This window comes from Agelaius tricolor, unplaced genomic scaffold (genome assembly GCF_023055355.1).
Source record: "Agelaius tricolor isolate 1412-34295 unplaced genomic scaffold, bAgeTri1.0.p SCAF_17, whole genome shotgun sequence".
NCBI lineage: Eukaryota > Metazoa > Chordata > Aves > Passeriformes > Icteridae > Agelaius > Agelaius tricolor.
The window spans coordinates 9,892,681-9,917,785 of record NW_027269277.1 but is presented as its reverse complement, the minus strand read 5'-3'; the positions used below and the strand labels follow the sequence as shown (position 1 = coordinate 9,917,785).

Genomic DNA, 25,105 nt, shown 5'->3' with positions numbered 1-25,105 from the left:
TCAATTCAGTATCTTACCTTTGCAGCCTGAACACTGAATAAAGAAGTTAATGAGATCAAGAAGTGCTATATCTCGGTCATGTTTGTATGACTCTATCCAGTCATCCACTACAGACTGAAAGAAAACAAATAAAAAGGCACTGCTCAGTTTTCATAAATTGAAGGCATTCTTACTTAACTGCTTTCAAGTAAGTGATTCTTCTTCATCCCTTTAAGTAACTTGAATTCTTTTTTGATTATACAGAACTAAATGTTTAAATGTTCTTTTACTGCTGTATGTTCTCAAGAACTCATTTTATTCCATAAACATATACCAGTACAAAACTGACACCTGAACATAAAGTGCAGGAATACCATATCCTTCTACAGGAACATTTTTGGGAAGAATCCAAAAAATAATTGGGGTATTTTACAGAATCAGGTTTTTTATTTACACCCTCCCCCTGGCTCTGCCAAGCCATTGATATTTCTCTGAAGATATTGTTTGTGCATCCAATTCCAACAGCTACAGCTCCCTATATTCTTCAAACAATGTGTCCCTTGGATGAACTTTGCTTCATCCACATTTGCCATACCAGGATGAACAGCACTGCCCTACACTCCATGGATATTAATTACTCTGGAGTCACTAAGCCAAAGAGGAACAAGCACGTTTTATTAAAAGACCTTAATGTGAAGCAATTCAACCTGTGAAAAACATTTTGAGAAAACAGAATTTACATGCAATTATGTTTTAACCATCCATTTGTAGAGTACAAACCATTTACTGCCAAGGTCATAAAACACAGACACGCAATTTTATTAACACAGGTACAACAGATTCGCTGTAGCATCAAGTTTTCATGTTTGACTTTTTTTAATATGTTAGTACCCTTCCCTAAATGATGGAATAATTCAGAATTTCAAAAGACAGCTGGACCATGCACCATCTCCAAGGCTCCCTGTCTGTATTCTCAGTGCTCACTCTCACAGCCAATATTGCTGTGAGGACAAATAAAACATATTGAAGAAAAATTACTGAACAGAGATACAACTAAATCCCTCTTCCCTGAATCTCAGATTGTTTATAGTTTGATGCACAACTGTTGTCAGCACAACAAAAAGAATGAAAAACTCAAAGTGAAACTGTCATGCCCTTTCCAGTAGAAAAAGAACCTATGAACTGGACCTGAGTGGACTGACCTGAAGGGGAGAATGAAATATGGAGAAAACAAATTTGGTTTTCAAAGAAGGCCACACATAAGAACTGAAGAATGATGATAGGAATGGAACAAGTATTTCCATTAGGCAGCCTTGTGTTCAGAATCTATTCAATTTAAAGAAGTGCCAGCAAAACAGCTGTTTCATGAAACATTTTGTCTCAGTGAATGAACCACCTCTTTTTGGCAGGGAACAGACACTAATTCACAGGATCAGAGAATGGATTCGGTTGGAAAAGACCTTTGAGGTCGTCAAGTCCAACCTATGACTTAACAGCATCTTGTCAACTAATTCAGAAGGTACAGAATAGAATTTAAAATAAAACAGTTAACTTTAAATTATTACCAAAATTTTCCCAGATAAGCAAACGCTGAGGGCCATGGAGAAAACTTTGTACTCTGACTGCTTAAATGGACTTTAGTTTAAAAATAATTTGATATTTTTTTTCTTCCTAGTTTAAAAAGAATTGACCAAGATTCAGGTATCAATTTCCCAATTCAAAAAAGTAATCAGACCTGGCAAAGGTTCATTTTGCTCTTGGAAAGCAAAATATTTTGACTGTATATAATTTCAAACAGTTAAAAATTCATGAAGATACAATTACTGATTACTGGCTGAAGAAGTTGCACACAGAGCAACAGTTAGAGAAGTATTGCTTTTCCATCTGCTTTGAAATAGAACAAAACCAATAATGGGAGAATCAGAATTTCTCTGTGCAAATACATCCAAGTAATTTGTTCTTGTTCCCAGCTGTAAGCCCTGAGAGAACTGCACAGCAACCCAGCTTCCTGCATGTGTATTACAGGAGCTGCAAACTCCCCATTTCCAGTGCTAAAGATAGTCCTGCTTCCACACTGCCAGGAGTCACATGAGTGAGTCAGCAGCAAAGCTTCATGGCTGACAGGCTTACACTTATTACACTTTAACCCTATCTCGACTGGGAGACTCACAGCCAAGCTAACACTTCAGTTACCTATCTGAATATTTTAAAAAACCAACAAAAACAGTGCTGTATTTCTTATATAGTCTGACTTCCATCCTGTTAGTAAATGCAGTGGGGGGAGTACCTAATATAGACACTTGAAGGGGTTAAATCTACCCTAAGTTGACTTGGCCAGAGTATATTGCTGCACTGCAATTGGCTGGAATTTGGGTCAGGAAATTTAAAGAGGGGCCTGTAAGTTTTAGCTAGTGATTTCACTTTACATGAGAGAAGAGAAGCAACTATTTATTTTCAGATAATCTAAGCTCTGGATGCATGTAAAAACTACAGATTCTTGTTAAGTTCTGTGACAACAATAAGTCTAAGCCACATTTGTATTTAGTTACCACCACACATGAAGGACTTTAAAGTCATGCAATCTAAAATAACCTTTCTTTGGTCAGGATACCAAAAACTTATTTTGAATTGTAGTACAAATTTAATCATTTCATATGTGATTATTTATTAATAACATTCAGAAATGAAAAATCAATTCATTCAAATTCAAACATCAACAAAGCAAAACCACTTTATTTTGATTCTTATATATAAGTAAAAACAGCAAATTGAAGGGGAAAAAATTACTTTAGACTTCATTTGATTAAAATGCATGTAGAAGAAAATATTGTTATATTTAAATTGTATCTACATCCAAGCCAAAGAGCTATCCCAGGTCTTACCTGCATAGCACTCTTGCCCATTTTAACTACTTCAAAGAGCATCATGTTTTCCACACCATTCTGTTGGTGATGTCCATTCATCCGATTCGGACCACCGGGTTTCCCTCCTCCGTTTCCACTTTTGCCCTTCTCTGCTGGTCCTTTTTTTCCTTTTTTACAGGTCTGCAAGCACACACACAGAAATTTTATTTAATTATCATGAAGTATTAAAAAAAAATCATTACCCATACCATGAAAAATAGGGGCAAGGCCTTTGATTTTCAGCAACCATATTTTTTACATGTCAGTGTATCTGTGTGTCTCTGTGTGTATGTTTATGTATATATAAAACAAAAATTCAGAAGTTGAGAGCAGCTGATCCTGAGTGATACAAAGACCAGCAAGAACTCTACAGGTTCCTCCTTCCCTCATTTAAAATCTTTAAGCAATTAAATATGTGATTAGTGATAGTGTACAACACAGATCTTTCTTGTGTTTAAATTGTAAAAGAGATTTTACATATTTCCTTTTAAACAGCTACAGCAATTTCCTTAACACATCACAAAGTCTCCTCTGCAATTCATTAACCTTTTGTTTTTTCATTTGACTAAGTTGGCAAGTGGGGGGTGAGGAAGAGCAGACAGATGTGTTTGTAGAAAGAACATCAAGTACAAATGACATGACCACAGTGTAAATCCATCAGCACCTCTCCACAAGCAGGTGCCCTGCACTGGTGCAGGCTCAGGGGGTGCCCAGTGAGGGTCACAGCCCAGGCCAGCACGGGAGGGAAGGAGCCACACGTGGTGGCTGTGTAGCCTGTGAAAGGCACATGGGAGGACAACTGTCCCAGGAAGGGAGGCAAGGGCTGGGTTTAGACCTCCCACCCCACTACTGTAACCTCCTGTCTGCAACCTGTTAAAAAAACTCTTAACTGAATTATTGTTCTGTTTGCTTTTCAAACTAAAAAACACAGAATATATGATGAATTTAAGTATAAGATGGAAAATATGCCAAAAGACTGATCAAATCAAAGCTTATCCTTTCCTCCCCTGCCTCCCTTATGCCTTCAGAGCACTAAGGAAATATCACAGGAACAATCAAGATGAAGCATTTCCATGCAAATACAAATATGAACTCTCTTCACAGAACACTTGCATTTTCAGAAAATATTCCTTCTTGCTCATTCAATTTCAAAGGAAGTGCTAAAGTCTTCAATTTATAATAGTAGAAATGTTTCAGTATCCCTAAAGAGTGAACGTACTTTGCCTTTGCCTTGTTTTTGGTTTTTTCCTTCAATATCCTCAAAGTCTGTATCTGAAGAGAAGTGTGTTTCAGACTCCCTGCAAGGATAAAAAGACAAACCATTCACACATTTCATCAGAAACATTCTTAAATATACTATATAAAATCACAGTATGTTCTCAGTCTAGTAAGTCAACACCAAAGGGGATGAACTGGATTCGTTTGGTCTGCTTAAAATAATCACTTTACTTCTCTATCCAAAAGCGTAATCGGTACCCAATTCTAAATTTTGAAAACTCAAATGTCAGTTTCTTAAAAACTGTGGGAAGACAAAAGGTTTAGTAAAATTATGTCAAAAACACCAAGGAACTGATGCCTGAGGGAAGCCATTAATTTGGCTTTAACTAAAGCATTTGGAATGACATATTTTAAATATTAAGTGACTCACCCCAGTTAAGGGCAAATATTTCAACTATTTGATTTAAAATAAAGTTCTTAAAATATTTTTTTAAAATCCGATTTAAGTTACTGCTGAATTAATACTCAATAAAAAATTTTAAAATGCTTCTACCAACTTCTCACTAGAAAATAAAAATAGAACACCATCCTTTATTATGTTTCCTTGTTTCCAAGAGAAAGTAAACCATAACACAAAAAAGACACAATACATTTACAAACAGAACAACAAATTTTTAAAACACTTACTGAAGGAGAGTAAAATCAGTTGGTATTTCTGGAGCTGCTATCATTTCTTTATCATCTTCTGGAACACCACTGTATTAGAAAGATATTCAAAAAGCAGTCTGAAGTGCAAGCTTACTTTTCTTTCTTCCTTTGTAGCAGACAACTTCTAGAATGAAATAAATCAAAAAATACAGTGAAAATTATTCCACATATGGAAGGATAAAGAGTTGGAAACACAGAAAATATAAACCACACTATCATCTGTTTCTAACCAAGCTTTTCCCCGTTTTAAAGATTTTAAGTCCTCTCATGATCCTACTACAAAGTAACTCCACAAATGGTAAAAGCATTGCAGAAAAATAATAATACAGAAATACTGTAAAAAAAACTCAACCAAACAAAATGTAACAATAAAAAAAAAAAAAACACCCAAAAAACCAACCAACCAACCAAAAAAACCACCAACCATCCCACATTTTCTGATCACGATGAGCAAACTGGAATAGTTTTCATTAACACCTCTAAGCAGCAGAGCCCAGAACTGACCAACTAGGGTAATTCTAGTTCTAGTTGACCAAACCAAAACCAGACTTGATGTTGAACTTGAAGCACAATATGTGTATACTTCAAGATATTACATATAGCAACTTTACATCTCCTACTTGCCAACTTCCATGTAATTTTCCATAAATATAATCTCTTACAACAAGTTCTTATAACCAGCTGCTTCACAACTCCATGTCTTCCAGAGCTGATAAACCAGACTTAAAGCAGGTTTAACATTTGAAGCATTTGCCAAGACTCTTAGGAGTATCAAGGAAGATAACACTATCCACATAGTATAAAGGAAAACATTGGAAACACAACTGTATTAGCAAGAAAACTAAAGATTGTGAAATACTTATTTTAAACTTCATTATACTACTGTTCATTATAATAAATATAGTTTTTTCTCTTATTTTTCCTATTATCAATGGGGGGAAAAAATTTCCCTGGATACTTCAAGTTTTAGCCATCCACTAAGTTTTCTGTGTCACTTTGCTCCCCAGGCTAACTTTTACACAGAGAAATTAAGAAAGTGTGATGTTCAGGTATTGTAAAGACAGAATACCAAGGAGAAAAACCTTCAGAGTCAGTCTGCTGACTCTACAGCTTTCTGGAGTGATGAGGTATTTGAGGGAAAGATTTCACTTTGGCATGCAGAGCACACCTTGCTCAAAGTCTGGGAGCTCTGCTCCAGAGACTGCATTTCAACCGAGCGTGTGGCAGAGGCTGGACAGGTTTTCTCCTGCAAGTGCTTATTCTGAATGCTAGGGGACACTGTAGCTTCCAGATTTAGAGAAATGAGAGAAACCATAAACTCTGAACTTATTAAGTTCTCTTTCTTCACATTTCACATAATTACATTAGAGAACCACAGTGGAAATAAATAGTGGCGAAGGCAGGGAGATTCAAGATGATCAATCTCAAGACAGGCTGCAAACACAAAAGCATCTTCCATCCAAAACACAGCAGAAGGTAAAAAGCTTCAAGAAAAACCATGCTGCAGAATGGCAGCACCCTCTGCCACTGCATTCCTCCCTTCTCTAAAGGCACCACATGGGCACACGACCAATGCACTCCAGTCACACTTTCTGTAGCAACCTCTGCCCAGCCACTCACCATGGCAGGCTCTGCCAATTCAGTATCATCCAATCAAAGTCCCCACTAAAATGGGCAAAATACAACTCAAGGATTTTTCCCTGAGATTCTCAAGTTAAACTGGTTCAATAGCAGATTTCCAGAGTCAAGCCACAGGAAACACAAGACTGCATAGCCACCAGCAGGGGAGGGAAGGGTAAAATTCCCTTCTTTGGTGGCAAGGTGTTATTATACCATCCAGGCCATCTGTGAAATGCCCTGCTCAGAAGCTAACATATCAAAAAGCTTTACACTTTGGAATTGTTTTGTGTACTTTGTATTTCTTTATCTCTTAATATTTACTTTTATTCCAATCAGCAACTCGAACTTGGAAAAAAGGACACACTTTTATGACTTGGTCATCAGGCTTGGCACCTGCTCAGCTGTACAGGGAGGGGGGAACAGGAAAAAGAAAAATGAACAAGAAAGATTAAACATCTACACAAGTTCTTTTTGAGGCCTGCTTGTGATTCAGTCCCAGTGCAAAGCAGAGATGCAAACTTCAAAAACCACCAGTTTCAAGTTCAACCTGTCTATCAATGTGCTGGTATTTGATTCTTTCTAGTTTACATTTTTCAATGTTAAGAGGCAAGACATCTACTAAAGTGACAATCTGGATCCTTACAAGCAAATTGGCTCCTTATATGAAACCCAAACATACCATACTACAAAATTTTGCAAAAATCTCAGTAAAATCTTATAATCACAGAAATTAAAGAAAAAATTCAAAAACTATGAAAAAGAATGGGCAAATTATTAGAGTACTTGTTCTCTACATCAAACAAGCCAAATAAATCAGTAACAAAAGCTGTCTGCCATTTACACCAACTTGAACTTCTTGTCAGAACTGTTCATCTTAGTACAGACCACAAAACATGAGAGGAAACGCAGCATTTGTCAGAATCACCTCCTGGAACAGAACAGACATATCAAGTTCTTGCTGAAGCATTAACTACTGAGATTCATATTTTTTGTTTTTCTTGAAGGTAGAACAAACTTAGCCCTCATGTGTGCAATTATATACTGGTATTCTGGAAAACAGAAGCTAGAGATGAACACCTGGCAATGGTGTACAAAGAAAGAGTGTAACAGATCTCAGGCATCAAGCTTAAATTCCAGCAATGAGCAAAAACCCCCTTGCATTTGTCCTACTAGAGAATAATCTTACAAGATTTGCACATATCCAGAATGCTCAGCCAGCAGGGTCAACCCAGTCCAGTAAGCCCCTTCTGGCAGTGGCCAAGAGAAGCTGCCCAAGGAAGAACACTACTTTCTTTAGAGCAAAGTTTCCCTGAATGCCTTCCTGGCATCCACAAATAAGCTGTGGATTTTGCTGGCCAGAGAGGTTGTCTCTATACTTCACAACACCTTATTTTTTCCATTAATATTTCCAAATAGTTTTTGAACTCAATACTCAATGGAGGGTCTTCCATCCAAGAACTCCCACAGCCAAATTCCATACTACAAAAAGGCATATTCTTCGCCTTGAATTTATTACTTTCCAACTTTATGTCATGTTCTCTTGTTCTGGTATGGGAGAAGAGTGACACTGGTCATTCCTCAAGATCCTTCATCTCATTAAACACCTTCTGGGAATTCAAGACTACTGCCAGCCATGTCTTCTTCATGCCCACACTGGGTGACTCATTCAAAGCATGTGGTTCAGGAAGTCAATAAGGAAGGATGCTTATACGAATAATTTTCCTACCTAAACTTTTTAAATATATCAACTTCATATATCACAGTGAAATCTGAAAACAAAGAAAGGAAATTCTTGCACATGTCATTCCAAACAGTGCAAGTCTACATTCTCTATTAAATGAGTTCTAATAAACAAATTGTTTTAAGAACTCTAGAAAGTTAACTCTAAACTAAACTATCAAAAATTAGCTTTTGAGTTTCTTTTTTGGCATGTTCACAGAATTTTAACTTTAATTTTCCCAAGCAGATACTGAAACCTCTCAAGCCTGTGAAAACTTTAAAAGGCATTCAACTTTGTGAACTCATAATTAAATTATTAACTATAAAAAGAAAATGTATCCTGCTGAAGGATCACAAGGTGGAGCTCTAGCCTAAAGCTAACTGAAGAAACTCCAAAAGACAGGTCATCCAGAGGTTGACCTAGTTATTTCTCTGCAATAAACTTCATAACAGATTGCTAAAATTGCAATAATATTGTAGCACATTTCCTTTAGATTTGTATTTAGATTGTTATGACACCAGAGGATTTCTTCATCTTTCTGAAATAAAGGCACATACATGTTTGATTCCAATGACACTTACAAAGACAAAAATGCATACAGCTACTGTAGTATGACTCGTCTCAGTATTTGGCTTTCAAAACAAGCAGAAGGATTTCAAAAAACATTGTAAGAGCAGAAATAATGCATCCCTTTATTCTACCTTGCTATTTAAAACTTTGCTAACAAAACATTACTGAACTAAAAACCCTACTGGAACAACAGGAGCAGTCCAGCAATAGTAATCATATATAATGCTTCCAACTATAGATTTAGGAGGGGTTCCTACTTAAAAGAATTTGACTGTTAAAAGCAAGAGGCAAGCATGAAACACTATTAAAACTCCAAAAGCATATTCATTGAAAAACAGATTTAAACCTTAAAGGCTATTTATCCCTATTACATAAATATTTAGGTATGGTTGTGATTACTCAAATACACTGGTCAAATGTTGACTCTGCCAAAGTGGACAGAATTCCCCAGCACAATTCACACAGTAACACATATGCTGTCATCAGCACTTGCTGAGGGCTACCTGTCCTCCCACAATTCCTGTTACATGCACAGATCTATGAACGCAATTCAGTGAGCAGTGTTTACTCTAAGATATACCTAATTATATATGTATACACACACACTATAAACAATCACAAAACCAGTCCCAAATGTTTGTGTTTTGCACACTTGTGTAAATGCAGCAACTCCAGTGTTACTGATCAAGCTCACTGTGAGGTTTCAGGTAGATGGGTTTTGGTTGGGGATTATTTTCTACACAGCCTGTTTATTTTGGATGCTGTTGGATCCTTGGAATCTATCACATGGTAGTTTTATAATGCAAATCAGTAAGACAGTTATCATTTTGTTGGGAAGGCAAAGGTGCAAATTTTAAAAATGGCTACGTGGCCAGGACAAAGATTTGGGTAATGCAGAATAGGCTGTTCAGAGATGTATTGACTTTTTTCCTCTGTAATTCAATTAATCACCTGTAAAATCAAGGACCTCACTTAATTCAGAAAATTAGAACTTCTCCAACTATGATGCTGAAGAGTATGGCTGAAGTTCATCTCTGAATCATTTACCTATCCATGAATGAGAGATGCTGTTGATTCAGGACCAATTATGCAGCAGCAACAGTTAAAATGCTAGTCAGATAAAATTTAAATAAAGGATCAGAAATACGTCCAGTATTTTCCCTCAACTCTTTTATAAGAGAAAGCATCAACTATATTATACCTCTCACCCCTTTTTCTGACAAACTAGAATGTGCCTAACCTTTTGTTTGATTAAAAAGGGTTAGTTATTCAGGGAAAAAAAAGACAAATCTGCTTCTTCATATTCCTTTTGCTTCTGTTTCTGTAAGTGGACTTGTCAGCAAGATTTGAGCAAGTGCATGACATTCTCTATAGACCTCAAAGAGTGTGTTATTTCTACTAACAGTACACAACCTAGTATTTCAGCTGCCAACAAGCTTTGAAGCAATTCTGCAATTTGAGTAAAATACAGAAAACATACTTCAAGTGTAATTCTGTGATGTGACTGTACTTTAATATTAGTTATAACCATATCAGCAGTTTTGATCATATTAAGATAGTGCAATCAAGAGTAAACAAAACAATAATGCAATTAATACCTTTATCTGTGTGGTTATTTCTGTACTGTTTGCTTAACAAATGAGACTTGCAATTCCTTTACAGAAAGACCTGAACTAGAGACCATCAATCTACATCCTCCTTGCTTACCAAGAGAGACATGGTCAATATACCCAGCACCAGCCCACTGTGCCAAAGCCACTGAACAGTGAACATGCCAACAAAGAACCTAAATGACTGAATTCACACAGCTCTTGTCTTTTCAGTCTCTTTCTTCACATTTTTTTCCCTCAACTTCCAGCTGTTACATCCCCTCCACACCACTTGGGACCATACATCCCTCCATCTTTCAAAAATTTTTTAAAAGCCATGTTATGATGGTTGTTGATTTTATGCCATCACTACAATTTTTCCCCTGGCCTGCTCTTTATTAATTTTTTATAACATTTGCTCTTTAGTTCATACAAAAACTCTGCTGAATAAGTGGGAAAGAGCCATCTCAGAACATGCTTTTCCAACACCGTGGGCTGTTACTGCAAGCAGTAGGTTTTCCTTTCCTCTCTTCAAACACACAGGAAAGTTTCTGCTCATTCTGGCATTCAAGCAAACCAGCAGCAAGCAAATTATAAAACCAAAGCCATTTCCTTCCCCCATGATTAGCCCTCCATTGGATCAACCGACTGAATCAACTCCTCCTGCAGCCACACGAGTCCCTGGATGGTGCAGCAGGGGCAGCTGAACTCTACCTTCTCAACAAAGGCAATGAGGAGCTTTGCCAGGGTCAGAGCATCCCAGCAGCAGCAGAGCCCTGCTGTGACACAGCACCTCCTGTACCAGGGAGGCAAACTGCAGGCCCTGCATGGGTCCTGCCAGGATTCCCACCCTTCTCTTGGGAGGGGCCACTGCCAAGCCTGCAGTTCCGTGGGGCTGAGCAGGCACCAAGGCCCCAGTGGCCCATGTCACACAGCTGCCAAGGGAGGAGCAGCCCTGCAGACAAGAACCATGCCTGGGACACACACAGCACCTGTGACAGCACCTTCTGTCTCTGAGCTCATCAGGCACCTGCCCTGTCCCAGCTGTCTCCTCAAAGCATTCTCCCTATCCCTTTTCCACATGCATTTCTCCTCCATTTTCATTATACAGCAGCCATCCACCTCTCACCACCCCTCAGCCAGAAGCCAGCTGAGAGCATCTGAGGACCCCTAGAACCTGAGGGGGACAGCCAGGAAACAGCCAAGAACATGGAACACAGGCCCCCAGAGGTAATGCACACACTGGTCAACACAAAGCAAAATTTGTTTTCACAGTTCAATGCTATGAAAGCAAAATCTTAAACAGGCTTTATTGAGGGGGAGAAGAAAGAAAAAACAAATTTAAATGGCATATGAAAGAAGTCAGGCTAAAATTCAAAGTGAAAGTTGAGACTTTACCCCAATTTTAGAGGCTTGAAAAGTGAATAATATACAAGGACCTTTGTGGCACCCTAATAAGTCTGCCAATCTCAACTGCACCACCAAATAATCCTCTTCTCATTAAAAGTACTTTTTTGATTTTTGCTGGTTTTATTAAATATGTGGAACAACTATTACAGAAGGAAAAGAGCTTGCTACAGTGAGTGCTTCACAGTCATAGGATTGCTCATTAAAGTACCATTAATAACATCCATATCTTTAATGAAGTTAAATGCTATTTTGAAACATAAGTACACTGTTACTGCTTGAGTCCTATGAGGTTTTAATAGTGGCAACTAGTAATTCACACTGTCCAGTAAAATGTGGCTGTAAAACACTCAATACATGCATTACAATATCTGAAAGATTATTGAACTGTAAAGTAATGCAACTATTATGCTTATTAAAGGGGAAAATACCTGTGTTATTCTCTAATGATCCTGCCCAACAATATTCCCAAGCTTTGTTAAAACACACCTGAAATTCCCATATATCTTTTAAATGGTTTGAGTTTGGATGTGTTAAGAAACGCAAAGGTAAGATAACAAAAGTAGAAGTTACACCTCATTGTGTTTGTCACATCTTTCCTTGCCAAAGAAGAGATTGCTTCCAGATGTTCTAGTCTGACTGCGTGGAAAATTAGGCTCTTAGGAAGAATAAAAGCCAAGTCAGATAACAACCAAGACTTGAAAAAAATAAATAAATGGGGGGGAAAAGTGGGGGGAAAAGCCACACATGCCTACTTAAGTCAAAAAAGGAGTACTGGTTCATTTATGATACAAGGCAAGCACACCCTCCAGCTGCCTGAACACCATAAATTTCCAAACTAAACTACAGAATACAACAATATGCCTCTTCACATACTGATTTCTCAAAAATGTACTTTGCGCATCCCCCCCAAATCTTTGCTCTTGTAAAAGCCAGGGATGAAGACATGCACAGTCCACAGCAAGCAGGTAAGCTGCTCCACAGCAAATCCTTGAGCAGAATTAGCATTGTTCAATGCACAGCCAAGAGCAAGGAATCACTTCAGTACACAGGGTGGAAGCAGGCTTTTCCAACTGACACGGCATCCTCCATCGAGCAAGTTCTGGTTTTTGTTCTGCCACTGATCAATGTGAGCCTGCAAGTTGCCTCGCTTAGTGGAGCCCCACTGCCTTCTCTCCTACCATATAGATTTTCCTCTTTAAAAGGTCCAGGTCACTAGGGGTTTGTGCCCAAAACTTTGGGCATTTTTAAGAACAACTATGTTTGATTACAAATTCTGGAGGAGGGACTATACAAGAGCACACTCCAATAGTTTCAGCTGCTATTCTAAGATACAGTCAGTATTAGATGGCTGAAATAAGGGAAAATCCTATAAAATAAAACTACTGAAGAGTGGGAAGTAAAATCTCTCAAGCACATCTCCCAGTCAGCTTGTATCAGCCCAGGTCACAGCACACTTGGGATAGTCCTTGGCAGAGCCCCCTGCACTCCCCTGCATGTTGATCCCAAGCCTCCCAAGATCAGAAGGCAAAAAGAGACCAACTCTGTTCTATGTTTGGTCAGCTCAGATTCACCAGTTTATTAGCTGAAGCTTCACACCATTCAAAATGTTTGAACTGTCTCCAGACAGTAACTAAAAGATACTAAATTCACCACAGAAATAAATAGAAAAGAATATAGACACAAGCCAAATGGTGCTATAGTCTTGCCTGGACCTTTAATTTTAAAACAACAATAATAACAACAAAAAAATTTTTAAATGGTGGGGAGGATACTTCATTCACTATAATCCTGTTCTGCCCAACCAGCCCAGGCTTTTTTTTCTACCAGGCCTGGGCTACAGCAAGGCCATCACTGCCCAGGGTGCCCTAGGCCACCTGCAGGGCCATGGCTGCTCTGCACCCAGTGCTGGGCGCTCTCCCACCCACCCCATCCATCACCCACAGCCTCACAGCAGCACTGGAAAACTAATTCCAAGGGCAGCTCCAAAGACTGCCATTACCTTGCCATCCATGCCCATCCTTCCTGGCCCAAATGAAAATCTATGTCATCAAAAAGGAAAAGGAGTATTTAAGAAAAAAATTAAAAAATATTCTACCACATCCAAACCAAGCAGTAGGAAGCTAAAACCTAAGCCTTTCATAAGTGGATTATGGTTCTTTCAACAATCAAACTAAATAATCATCCTTACAAAATAAAATTCAAGCAAACTACACACGTATGCAAGAGTTGGCTTTGCTTCTAAAACAGAAGAAATGAAGATAAAAACCTTGTTATCGCTCATTAAAAACTTATCTCAGCAACTCTGCCAACCTCAGAACATCTGTGCTCCATACATCCTCAGTCATAGCTTCAACATTTTTAATACCCAACATTTTGTTCTTGTTCTCCCTCATAACATTTGGGCTAAAAGCCCAATTGGTTTGTTCAGAGATCTGCACTGCTGAATACCAATTTTATACAAAGCAGTAGTTGTGATGTGCACGCCTCTCCCCCATCCAGTTTAGAGAACTGAATATATCCACAATGAAAATTTTTCATAACCCATTAATTAATTAATTACTGGACAAAAAAAATACATTATCACCACTAAGTCTAAACACGACTCTCCCCTTTTCCTTTATTCATCCTAAAACAGATTCCTCTTAAAATAATTTTGTGAGAGAGATACCTGGCACTGAAACCTCATGTATGGAGACCTAGAGTTAACCACTGCCATTCACTGAACATCCAGAGGAAAGCAGCCTGGCCACCTGAATGTGTCTTAAGAACATTGCAAAAATATTGGCATTTCAACTCTGTAATTGCTTACTTGGGGCAGGTAAAAAATTAAGCCAGCTGGGAGTGCTCTAACAAACCAGGCCTGTTTTATGAAAGCTAACATGAAAAAGAGTATCAAATCCAGGTTATTTAGAGACCAATCTCATTTTCCCAAGTAAGCTGACAAATATTGAGCAAGTCTTCATGTGTGTAAAGTATTCTGAGGAAAAGGGTAGTGAAATTTGTCCTTTTGAAGTTATCTTCCATTATAAGTGCCTCTATTACTGTGCAGGACTATCCTTTACACAGAAGCATCCATTCTACACAGACCTAAAATATATAAGTAGAGGTAGTTAAATCAATCAAAATTAAACCTTTAGTTTCTTCATTTAATCTTAAAAGAAAAAAATATATCCATAAAGCTGTACCCCTACATGTTTGCTTTCAAGTAAATTCATCATGTAAATAAAGCTAGTAGCTCCCTCCTCTTTCAAAAGATAGTTATACCCTACAGCTAAATTTATATTATGTTGAAAATTCACTGATGACATTATGCAAGTACCACAATTTGTAGTAAATATTTTATTTGAGCCATGTTCAATACAATGAAAATATTAAAACTAAAACTATCAGACTTACCAACTCAGCAACACAGTAGAAGCTATTGAGATAAGGTATTTACTTTCAGCCTTTTTCCTGTATTTTCTTTACAAAAAAAAAAAAAAAAAGAGCAGTAGTGCCAGATGTCTCTTAAACAAGCTACATGTGCTATGATTTCTCCCCCTTCCCCCACTCCAAGAGAGGCATTCTGGAGCAGGGTGTACCCTATAGCACCGGTGAGCTGAATTCCCAACTGCCCCACGCTCCTGGAGGTGCCTGAAACCTGCACATTTTTGCAGCACCTGGAGGTACCAATCCCCTCACCTCCAGCACACGGAACAAGGCTTGCAGGCTAAAGATTGCTTTCTTTTTTCTTCCTTCCAGCTGAGACAAAAATGCCATTTTGGGCATAGGGAAAGAAATCCAGTGATTGTTTTTAGCCAATGTCACACACAAAAAGAACATCCTTTTTTAGCCATCACAGTTCACCAGCTCCTTCACCATAGGGCATACCAAAAATCATTTCTGCCTGCTAAATGTTAGTTGGTAAGTATGTACAAAAGACAGAATAAGGTTACATTGCAGTGTTGACTGAATTTACATCAGCTACAGCTTAGCTTGTACAGCAGTTTCATAATCACGATTTTGTGTGGCAAATTCAGACACAGTTAATGCTGACCAATCTTCTAGGATCCTTATCAGGATGCTTTTGGGGAGGGGAGGAGCTTGGGGGGAGAACTTTACTAGACTGATAATTACCATTCCACTGGAGAAGAAAAAAAAACCAAACAAAAATATCACCCCAAAAAACCCCACCAACCCAACTCAAAAAAACCTAAAGAAACCATTTTGTATGCTCTGGCATACAGTCAGATCTATTGATGGCAATTCATCTGCAGTGACAATTAAAGCTAATATTCTGAACTTGCAAACAGAGAAGACTGAAGAGCTGACAAATCCCATCCTGCTGGGAGGGTATGGGGGGTAACCTCTGACAGAGGGATGGAAAAGTCAACTGCCACAGAGAAAGCCACCAGAGGACAACTAACAAATCTATAGTTGTCCAACAACTGCATGGAAAGATACTTTGTTCACCATAGTTTCTGCTTTTAATTTATTTGAACTGTGTCTTCTTCTTGTGGTTTTCAGTTTATGATAATATTTACCTTATCAGTTTGCAATTACCTCTAATTATTAGAACAAGAATGGCCAGAATGCAAGTGCTGTATCTCTCACCATGTCTTCCCCAACAATTGCTGCTGTTCTGCAATGATCTGCATTCCTACTCCTAGCACAGGGTTCTCTGTTTTGTACCAAATACCTGCCCTCCACCTCCCCACACTCAAATCAGAAACAGGTAACTCAGCAACTGAGAACACAACATACTGTTACATGTTGAGTTTTTAAACTCTCATTCTCTGACATATCTCAGTAAACCAAAATTCCAAGTATTTTGAACAGGTGGACAGAAGAGGGATTTTTTAAAATAGGCAATACCTCTTGCAGAGTGCTTTGATCTTTCTACTCCATTTTATGTTGTACACTGATGCAATGCTGAAATAACTCAATACATTTTCTCTAAACACATATTTAATTTTCTGAAATGGAATTTCAATCTTGTTGAATCCCTCATATTAAGTTATTCAGTTCTCCTAGATACCTACTCAAGAGCGGTGTTTCTTTGACTTAATTAGTTACCATCAATGATATAATTTATTACTCCCGTGTTGAACTCAGCAGGCTCTGCTCTTACTCATGTCTAACAGATTTGCTTCTCCAATTACTTCTACCAGAAATCTGTGATCACCACTCAGGATTGTTACATCAAATCATAACACCTAATGGCAAATAACTTTTTAACGAGGTAAGATTCTGCAAAGGCATTTACTACTTACAACAAGTTCAGAGCTCCTGAAATATGATTTGCTTACAAAAGAAAACCTAATTACATGCAGTTTGTCAACACAGGGTTGGGCTATATATTATGGGAAAAGGGAAGATATTTAAAATTCGGTAACTGGATTAGGATTCATGCATGTTTACATACCTGTATACAGAAAATAACCTAGTACGCTTCAGTATCATCAAGTAGCAAATTTTTTCAGGTCATCATTTTAATGCCCCAGGCACCAATTTCAAAAACAGTGGATGAACAATGAGCTTGTTCTACTACTACACTACAGTAATCTCTTTACATTACTAATGCAAACTGCCAACTTTGTGTTCTTACTCAAAAAGTCACTTACTGTTTAGAACTGCTGTGGCAATAAATCAGCAGTATAGGATTCTCATGCTGTTGTACCACTAATCAGGATTACAAGTGTAATATCTTGTTTCAACAGAAATGGAATTCAACACAGGCATTCCACTGAAGTTAGTATCACCTGACAAAGTAGCTACACAATGTCTAGTTACAGCAACACAATGCTCCACTTGAAATGTATTCACCATCTCTCCTTTAGGTTGCCCACATTACCTAAATGTAATCACTTTTAATGTTTCAGAGTATGGTTTAATTGCTCACCTAACATATATTAGAAAACTCTCATTGTTTTGGTTATGATCTATTACACAAGTGTCAAAACATCGGTTACTGGTCAATCACCTGCTCTGGAGGAGTAACTGTACAAACCTTATTGAAACACACTCAGCAGGTATGTCTGAGAAGACTCAAACATCAATAACCAAAAGTTACATCTTTCCAAGATTTTTCTTCTCCCTATTTCAGCATCACTGACCATTGCCTACACATGGACATAACATTAAGAAGAGTTATATATAAATGTTATATATAAATATATATTTATATATAATGTATATAAATCAGATTCTGTTTGCAGTAAGTTTCCTATCCCCCACAATACACGTGGCAGGGGCCATTGATGCAAATACCTGGATCCTCTGTGATTCCAAGACTATATTCCATGCAGAGGATGCTTTCTGGGCATCTGACTGCCTTGGTCTTGAAACAGTATAGAACAATTTCCAGCAGAAGTTAAGAAGAGGTAATATCATTCAATCTAATTGTTAGACAAGAACATTTTTATCCGAGTGTAAATCAGGTCTGGCAGTTGTTCAGCTTGACCTCCACTTACTATAATCTTGCCCTAGGGTATGAAAATCCTAGATCATTAAATGCTACAAATTTAGTCTTGCAAGCAACCTAAAGTGAATCTACAATCAGAGCCACAGTTTTCAACTGCTGTTAAGTGTTGCAGATAATAGTGATAATGGATAACACAATGTTAAATTGGGCTTTTCTTTAGCAGATTTTAGGTTTGGTTTTTTTTGTGTTTTTTTTTTAAGAAACACAACTGCTATCTCTATCCTTAGTATATGATTTTTATTTCAGGGTGTTTTTGAGATTAAGGGAAAGTAACTATCCTTTAAATTCAGAGACCAAGACAAAAACAACATCCTGTTCTTTAAAATTTAGATAGAGAGATTTCAGTTGGAAGTTTTTGAACTTTTTCTGAGAAAAGATGGGTTAAGACAAAGCTGCCCACTTCTTTCAGTTATGAGAAACATTTTTAAATGCCAACTTTCCTACAATTCTCTAGACAGTCAACAGACATTTTAGGAACTGCTACCAATTCATTACTGTGAAACAGATGCCTGCCAAAAAAATTAATTACAGAACATAAATTTTATTACTATGTGAATTAACTTAAGACTTGGTATGCTAAGTGCAAAACTATCCCAGAACTGCAGATCCTGGTATAATACACAGTATACTAAGAAAACAAGGTAGAAGGAAAAAACCACCAGAAAGGTATGTAAGCACTTCTTGCAGCTGATCATAGCAAGATAGACCTGCTAGGCCACAAAGTAGTAAAATTCCTGTTGTGCAAGTGTTAGCTGCAGGGAAGGAACAAAGGTAAGAACAGAGCCCAGCACAGAGGGAGCCAGGCAGCAGCACCGAACCTCTGCAAAGGTCAGGGAAGATGGATGAAGGCCCCAAACAAGCAGCAATTAGCTCCTCCTGAACTTCACTTACTGGTAAGGAAAGGTCTAAGGACACAGCTGGAGTAGTTGAAAGACTAAAGCGTGAGAATGGGAAAGTCACAGCTGTTCAACAGCCAAAGAAAATCACAGCACACAAACACCATCTGAGAAATGAAAAAAAGCTTTGCAAGGCCCAGAGATATCATTTAATTTACAGAAATCTGCATAGGTCTCCAAGGCAATTAACTCCAATTAACATCCATGTATGTTAATAAGAACAAGACAGCATAGCAAGTGTTAAAATTTAGATATCAGATATTAGTACTGCATTTACACACAGTAAACATATCACCAGTGACAAGCTCTAAATAAGCCTTTTCACTCTTGTAGCAATATCTAAAAATAGTACTCCATCAAAATTGTTGTTCACACAGCTTTCTCACAAACAAATGCATAAAGCTCTTAACACCTAGGACATAATTAAGCAAATAATTCTGGCATTTTATGACTACAAAAAAATCCAGTCCACAAAGGATACCTTACCCTTTTAGGACCAACAGAATGTCCTCAGGACTCTCTGTACCATACACAAATACACATCTCTTCCTTCCAAGCAAAAGAATTGTATAATGATTACAGACTACCAGAATACATTCTGCAGCAAGAAAAAGTGAATCATTCTTTACATTACAGTATTTCTGTATTTAATTCTGTATTACAGCCCAACCTGAATATACACATTTTAGAATGGCAATCACAATCCCCTAAAGCCCCCCAAAAGAACATTTAATGGAGAAAATTAAAGTTGCTTCAATTGATATGTTAAGCACTGCACAGTATAAATTGAGAATCTTAACAATATCAACAACCTGACTTTCCCAAGAATTAATACCCTTAGTTTAAATAGAAAGAAAAACATCAATTTGAAGAGAAAAAGACAATTGTCGAACACTATTTCCAGAAGCAGATACCAAAGTATTTTCATGTCCTCCAATAACTGAAGAAAACAAAGTGCTCATCAAGCAATTCATTTATGTCATCAAGCATTTCACTTCACATCTGAGATACAACCTTGGAGCAACACATGCAGCAATTCCCAGCTCAAGGAATCTCTGAGTACTTGCTGGACTGCAATATCTACAACCCTCAAGCACTGGCATAAAATTATGCTATTAAATGTTTCCCCTTTACCAAAACAATGTTCAAAATTGCAGCTAATATTTGCAGGGGAGAGAAGACAAAGAAGTGCCCTGGCTGCCTATTTAAACCACATCTCTCACCAATTAACACATCAGGGTACATGCACTATGACAATTCCCTATTCTGAAACTAAAAGACAAAATACAAGTGTTAATACTTACCATTCCCCAAATCCACATTAAAATAACACAGTAAACAAATCTTTTTTATTATTTACTAATACATTAGATGATTTAAAACATGTGCCTCTCCCGCACAAGTGTAATGTAAACTAAGTATGACCGTATGGTGTGCTGGAACAAACAAAACCAACCAAAAAAAATTAAACTATCCAGGTAAAAATACCATTTGATGCTTTCTATATCACACAGTCTCTAATGTGCAATGACATACTACTTCTCAGCAGTTCTCATATAGGCAACATGATGGCAAAACCTAAACATTTTTATGTGATTTTTTTTTTGTTTTCTGGAGCACACAAGGTGAACAGGGGGTCAGGGGTTAGAAAGAATATAAAGCATCTACAGATTAATTGATGACTAGAAAAAAAGAACTTTTATCTTCCTCAGGAAAATGAAGAAAATGCATTTTGTATAGAAATTCATTTTGTAAAAATCTATCAGCACGTCTGTCAGCAAGAATAAGTAGTAGACAGAACTCATACTGGAACAATGAATACAGGAGAAACATCACATGGAAAAAGTCCACAAAAACTAAACAGACTGGAGAGAGATCTTTAATGATGAAAAACAATAACAAAAAAATCAGACATGAGAAGGGAAACACTTTGTAGTGACCACGTTTAAATATTCAGCCCTAATGGCTGCTAATCATATTCTGTAAGCAGCAGGATCAGAGGTGTGAGGCTGCAAGTGCAGGAAATCCCCAAGGAAACAATATGTCTTCAAGATGTTCTCTTGAAGCTGCTTGTGGTTGATTGAAGCAGCATCAATAACAGGGATGCATACCCAGGTAGCAATGCCCCCCCACTGCCAGGGAGGGAATAAAAAGTGAACAAACATAAGAAGTGAACAAACACATGACTTGGTTACCTTCTCAGCTCAAAGCCACAAATATCAAACAGCACTACTGCAGTGTTCCAGTCCCTCAGTCACAGTAAAGGAGGGATACACAAACATTTTGTCATGAGTGGAGGGAACTTACTACTAAAAATCTTTGTTGAGCCACAATTGACAAAATTCTCCTCTTTCACAGGAAATACTGGTATCTGAGTATTTTTAATCCAGACCAAATTACTCATGAAGAGTAGTTTTTAAAGAAAAACTGATACAATTATAATTCATTATTTTCCAGTCATGTGAAACAAACCTCTCAAACTTTCATAAGTGACACCAGACACAGATTATCTGTGCTCCAATGAAACAGTTCGAAAGCCAAAAAAAAAAAATGAACACAAAAAGCCTGAACAAAACTATAAACCTGGAATAAAAAGTATTCATCTTTCTAATCTTACCTCAGCCATTTTATAGTAGACAATTTTTTTTTTTGCTTTGGCTGCTCCAGTGCTGACTGTATTTTCATGTGAGGAGCAAGAAAAAAAGACATTGTAACAGATGATATCTAGTTCTTCAAAACCTTCTTGAACATTAGCATATAGACAGCACTCACACTTGCATGCCTATTTATCCATCCTTGTAGCACAGTCTCCTTTAAGATCTCTTATCCATCAGAAGAAAATCAAGAACCAGGCATTCTCACAAAAATTTTAAGTCTCATTTTAACATGTGACAACTGCTATGAACTCCTGGAAGGCTTCTGCAATTCCCTAATTAAAATCCTACAATTGCATGGAATATGGGCAGTCCAATTATAAACCCATCACTGGTGGTTCTAATGCCACAAGGAGAATGATGTTCAGGGAAATCCACTTGGAGAAAGTGTATAAATTCAAAAATATTGCCCCCATAAATATTTGCAAATATGTAACCATTATTTTTTAAAAAGGCAGCTTTTTAACTATATAAGCTCAGTCCTTAAAACAGGCTGTTAACCTAACAGTCACCCTTCAGACAAGGCAATCTTGTATTGCTCCCTGAAAAAGCCAAAAGGTTGACACAAGTGTTCTCAATAAATGCTGTAAGACAACAATTTTTTTTTTATATTTAAGGCACAAAATTGTGAAAAATACTATGGAATCTTCTAGTGGCTACCTCCTGAATCTCACACACTATTCATGTATGTGAAAAAGCACCCAGCACCCAGTGCATGCAATTTTTTTTTCCTCCACAGCTGGACACAAGTGCAGTATAAATGCTACTGACAAGAAACTGGAGGATTTTTTAGCAGGATGTGAGTTTTACAACGGACCTTTAAGCAAGGTATATTGCACCAAGTTAAACATGGTTGGTCAAAGCATAAGGAGCTGCATGACTCTCCACTATGGTCAGTCTACCTGGGGGTTTTAGGCTACCCCAAAGTTAAAAAATTGAAACTGAGATGAGCTATAACATTTCAGGCTTCCATCACTAAAATCATATAAAGGAAAGAGTGAGACCACCAAAGCTCACACCTTCCTTTTAAATTCTTCCCTTAGCTTTGCAAGGGCTGCAGTGCCCATCTGACTTAGCCCCAACAAACCCCACTTCCCTCAAGAGCTCAGCAATCCACCTGCTTGCCTGTTCATTTGGGGCTCCAACAATCACTTTTCTAAGCTTGGGTTTTCACAGCCCAGTTTATGTAGCACACATTATTACACACCCGAGTTAGATCAGAAGCAGTATGCACTTAAAAAAAAAAGAGAATGTTATGACCTGAAAATTTCTTACAAACATTTATTAATGAGTACAATTCTGCACTTCTCACTGCAAAGTAATGAATAATTTCAACTAAAGCTGTTGCTTTGAAAGTGTTTGCTTTTCACCCTCTCCATCAATATATACAAGAACAAAACAAAATTTAAGTTCAAGGACTGCTTTATGAACTTGAATTCATGACTAAGAAGATTGTGGGCCTTCACAATCTTACAGGTAGGCTTATCTGTAGAAGCCTAAAATGTTTTCTTAAAAAAAATTTAAAAATCCTTTGTAACACTGCACAGGAAACTGCACACCTAGCTAAAGAATTATGAGTGACCAAATCAGGGAAAATACTTTATTTCTCCCTTTCCAGTCTTTTGCCCTAACTGGTATTAAGTGATCAAGTCTATTCCATAGCAATGAACAGGTCCCCAAAGCCCCAGGGTGCCCCTTACATTTCCTCTGGTTTAGCAGATTTTTTTAAAAGGTCCTGGTAGAGTTCTTATGCCTTGTCAGTGGCAGTGGTTGATGTGCACCCATTAGCCTTCATCTCCATTACTGACAACTCCCCCCTTCCTACTTGTTACTCCAAAGACCACTTACCTCATGAGATGAATTAGCAAACATCAATGCAAGAAAAAAATTTAATGCAATTAAATAGGGCAGCACTACCGTGTCTTGCAGAGAATTCCAGAAGACAGAGGAGTTAACAGTGTTAAATGACAGATGCTAATCATAAACCTAAATATCTGGGGGCAGGAATGAGCGAGCAGGAGGAAAAAATTAAAATGGTATGGTAAAGAATTACTTCAGGAAAGTAACTGCTACCAAATTATGATCAGAAGATCAATATTCTGCCATTATTAAATGGACTGTATTTACCTACCATATATTTCAGTATTTATTAAGTAAAATTAGTATTCTTTAAGTAAAATTAGGCTTTTCTGTAGTATCTTTTGTCTTTGTTTTAATTAAGCTCTCAATGAAGAGCAGTTTAGTAGTCTAGTAACACTTCACAGTTATTAGGAAGTTCAACAACAATACAACCTATGAATTTCATTTTGTACCCCATGATGCAATACAAGGAGACAATGCACACAACAGGTATGCCCACCTCTAGTGTCAACATCCACAGTCCCCAAGCAACAGCACTCAGGGGAACAATCATCCAGCCTGTTCCAAGCTACTGCACAGCATTTTCTGAACAAAAACCATCTCACTCCAAAACTGAGCCACCAAGGAGTCTGAACACAGATTAATTTACAAGACAGTCAAAAATTGCAGCATGACACTTCAATCACACCATCTTCCAGGCTTCTGCATGAGCATCTGCCTTCTGTGCCAACAAGACACACAAGCACACCCAGGAGTCCTTTGACAGTGATACCACAAGTGTTTATACCTGGACAAGTACAAACCAGTACCAGATCACACACTCACAAAACCCTGATGTCCCTAAGACTGAGGCCCACAACCACATTTCTGCAATTCTGCATTAACCAGACCTGTCCTGGAGAGAAGATATGTGATCCATCATTAAACCTGCTGGATTACAGACTGATTTTACCAACAGGAAGAAGAAGTCAGCGTAGGAAGAATAAGTCAGCATCTTCCTAACATGTAGGTGTGGCATTTTTGATTTACTGACACTTAAGAGTGCTGCCAGGCCTTAAGCACAAGAGGTGGGCACTAAATATGATAGTTAATTATTTTATAATTTTAAAAAGTCTGAAGCAATAGTAAAAGCAGTATTACAGACAATGGAAACCCTTCCTTTACATAGTACCAGTTGAATTTTGTGCTTTGGAGGAAAAGATGTCAAGAATGCAGAAAGAGAAGACACGTAGAGAACACAGCTTCAAAAGTCACTAAAGAATTAAAATACAATAGTATTTTTGAAATAGAAACCTTAACTTATAAGAGTAGGACCAAGTATCTCCAAAAGTAAACACCTTATTTGTCCAGTAGAACAAATATAGACTAAAACAAACCAAAATAATGTAGTATATGCCCAACTACATTTTCCTTAAAGACACTCCTTACTGCCATGAGTCTGCGTCTTCTTCAATGCTGATTTATCATTATACTTTATCATTAAAATAGTCTAAACCAGTGTTTTCTTATCACTTT

General features: G+C 37.6%; 1 protein-coding gene across 6 annotated transcripts in view; it reads right to left on the bottom strand.

Annotated features, from left to right (window-relative positions):
• Positions 1-25,105, bottom strand: part of STAG2 (STAG2 cohesin complex component) — a 73,044-nt gene that overhangs the window by 31,851 nt on the left and 16,088 nt on the right. For all 6 annotated transcript variants that reach the window (XM_071442419.1, XM_071442416.1, XM_071442418.1 and 3 more), the window contains exons 2-5: positions 4,788-4,932; positions 4,102-4,180; positions 2,862-3,023; positions 18-114 (exon numbers count right to left, since the gene is read on the bottom strand). In XM_071442419.1, the coding sequence (XP_071298520.1) occupies positions 18-114; positions 2,862-3,023; positions 4,102-4,180; positions 4,788-4,831 (382 nt within the window). In that variant the 5' untranslated portion in view covers positions 4,832-4,932. The remainder of the gene's footprint in view (positions 1-17; positions 115-2,861; positions 3,024-4,101; positions 4,181-4,787; positions 4,933-25,105) is intronic.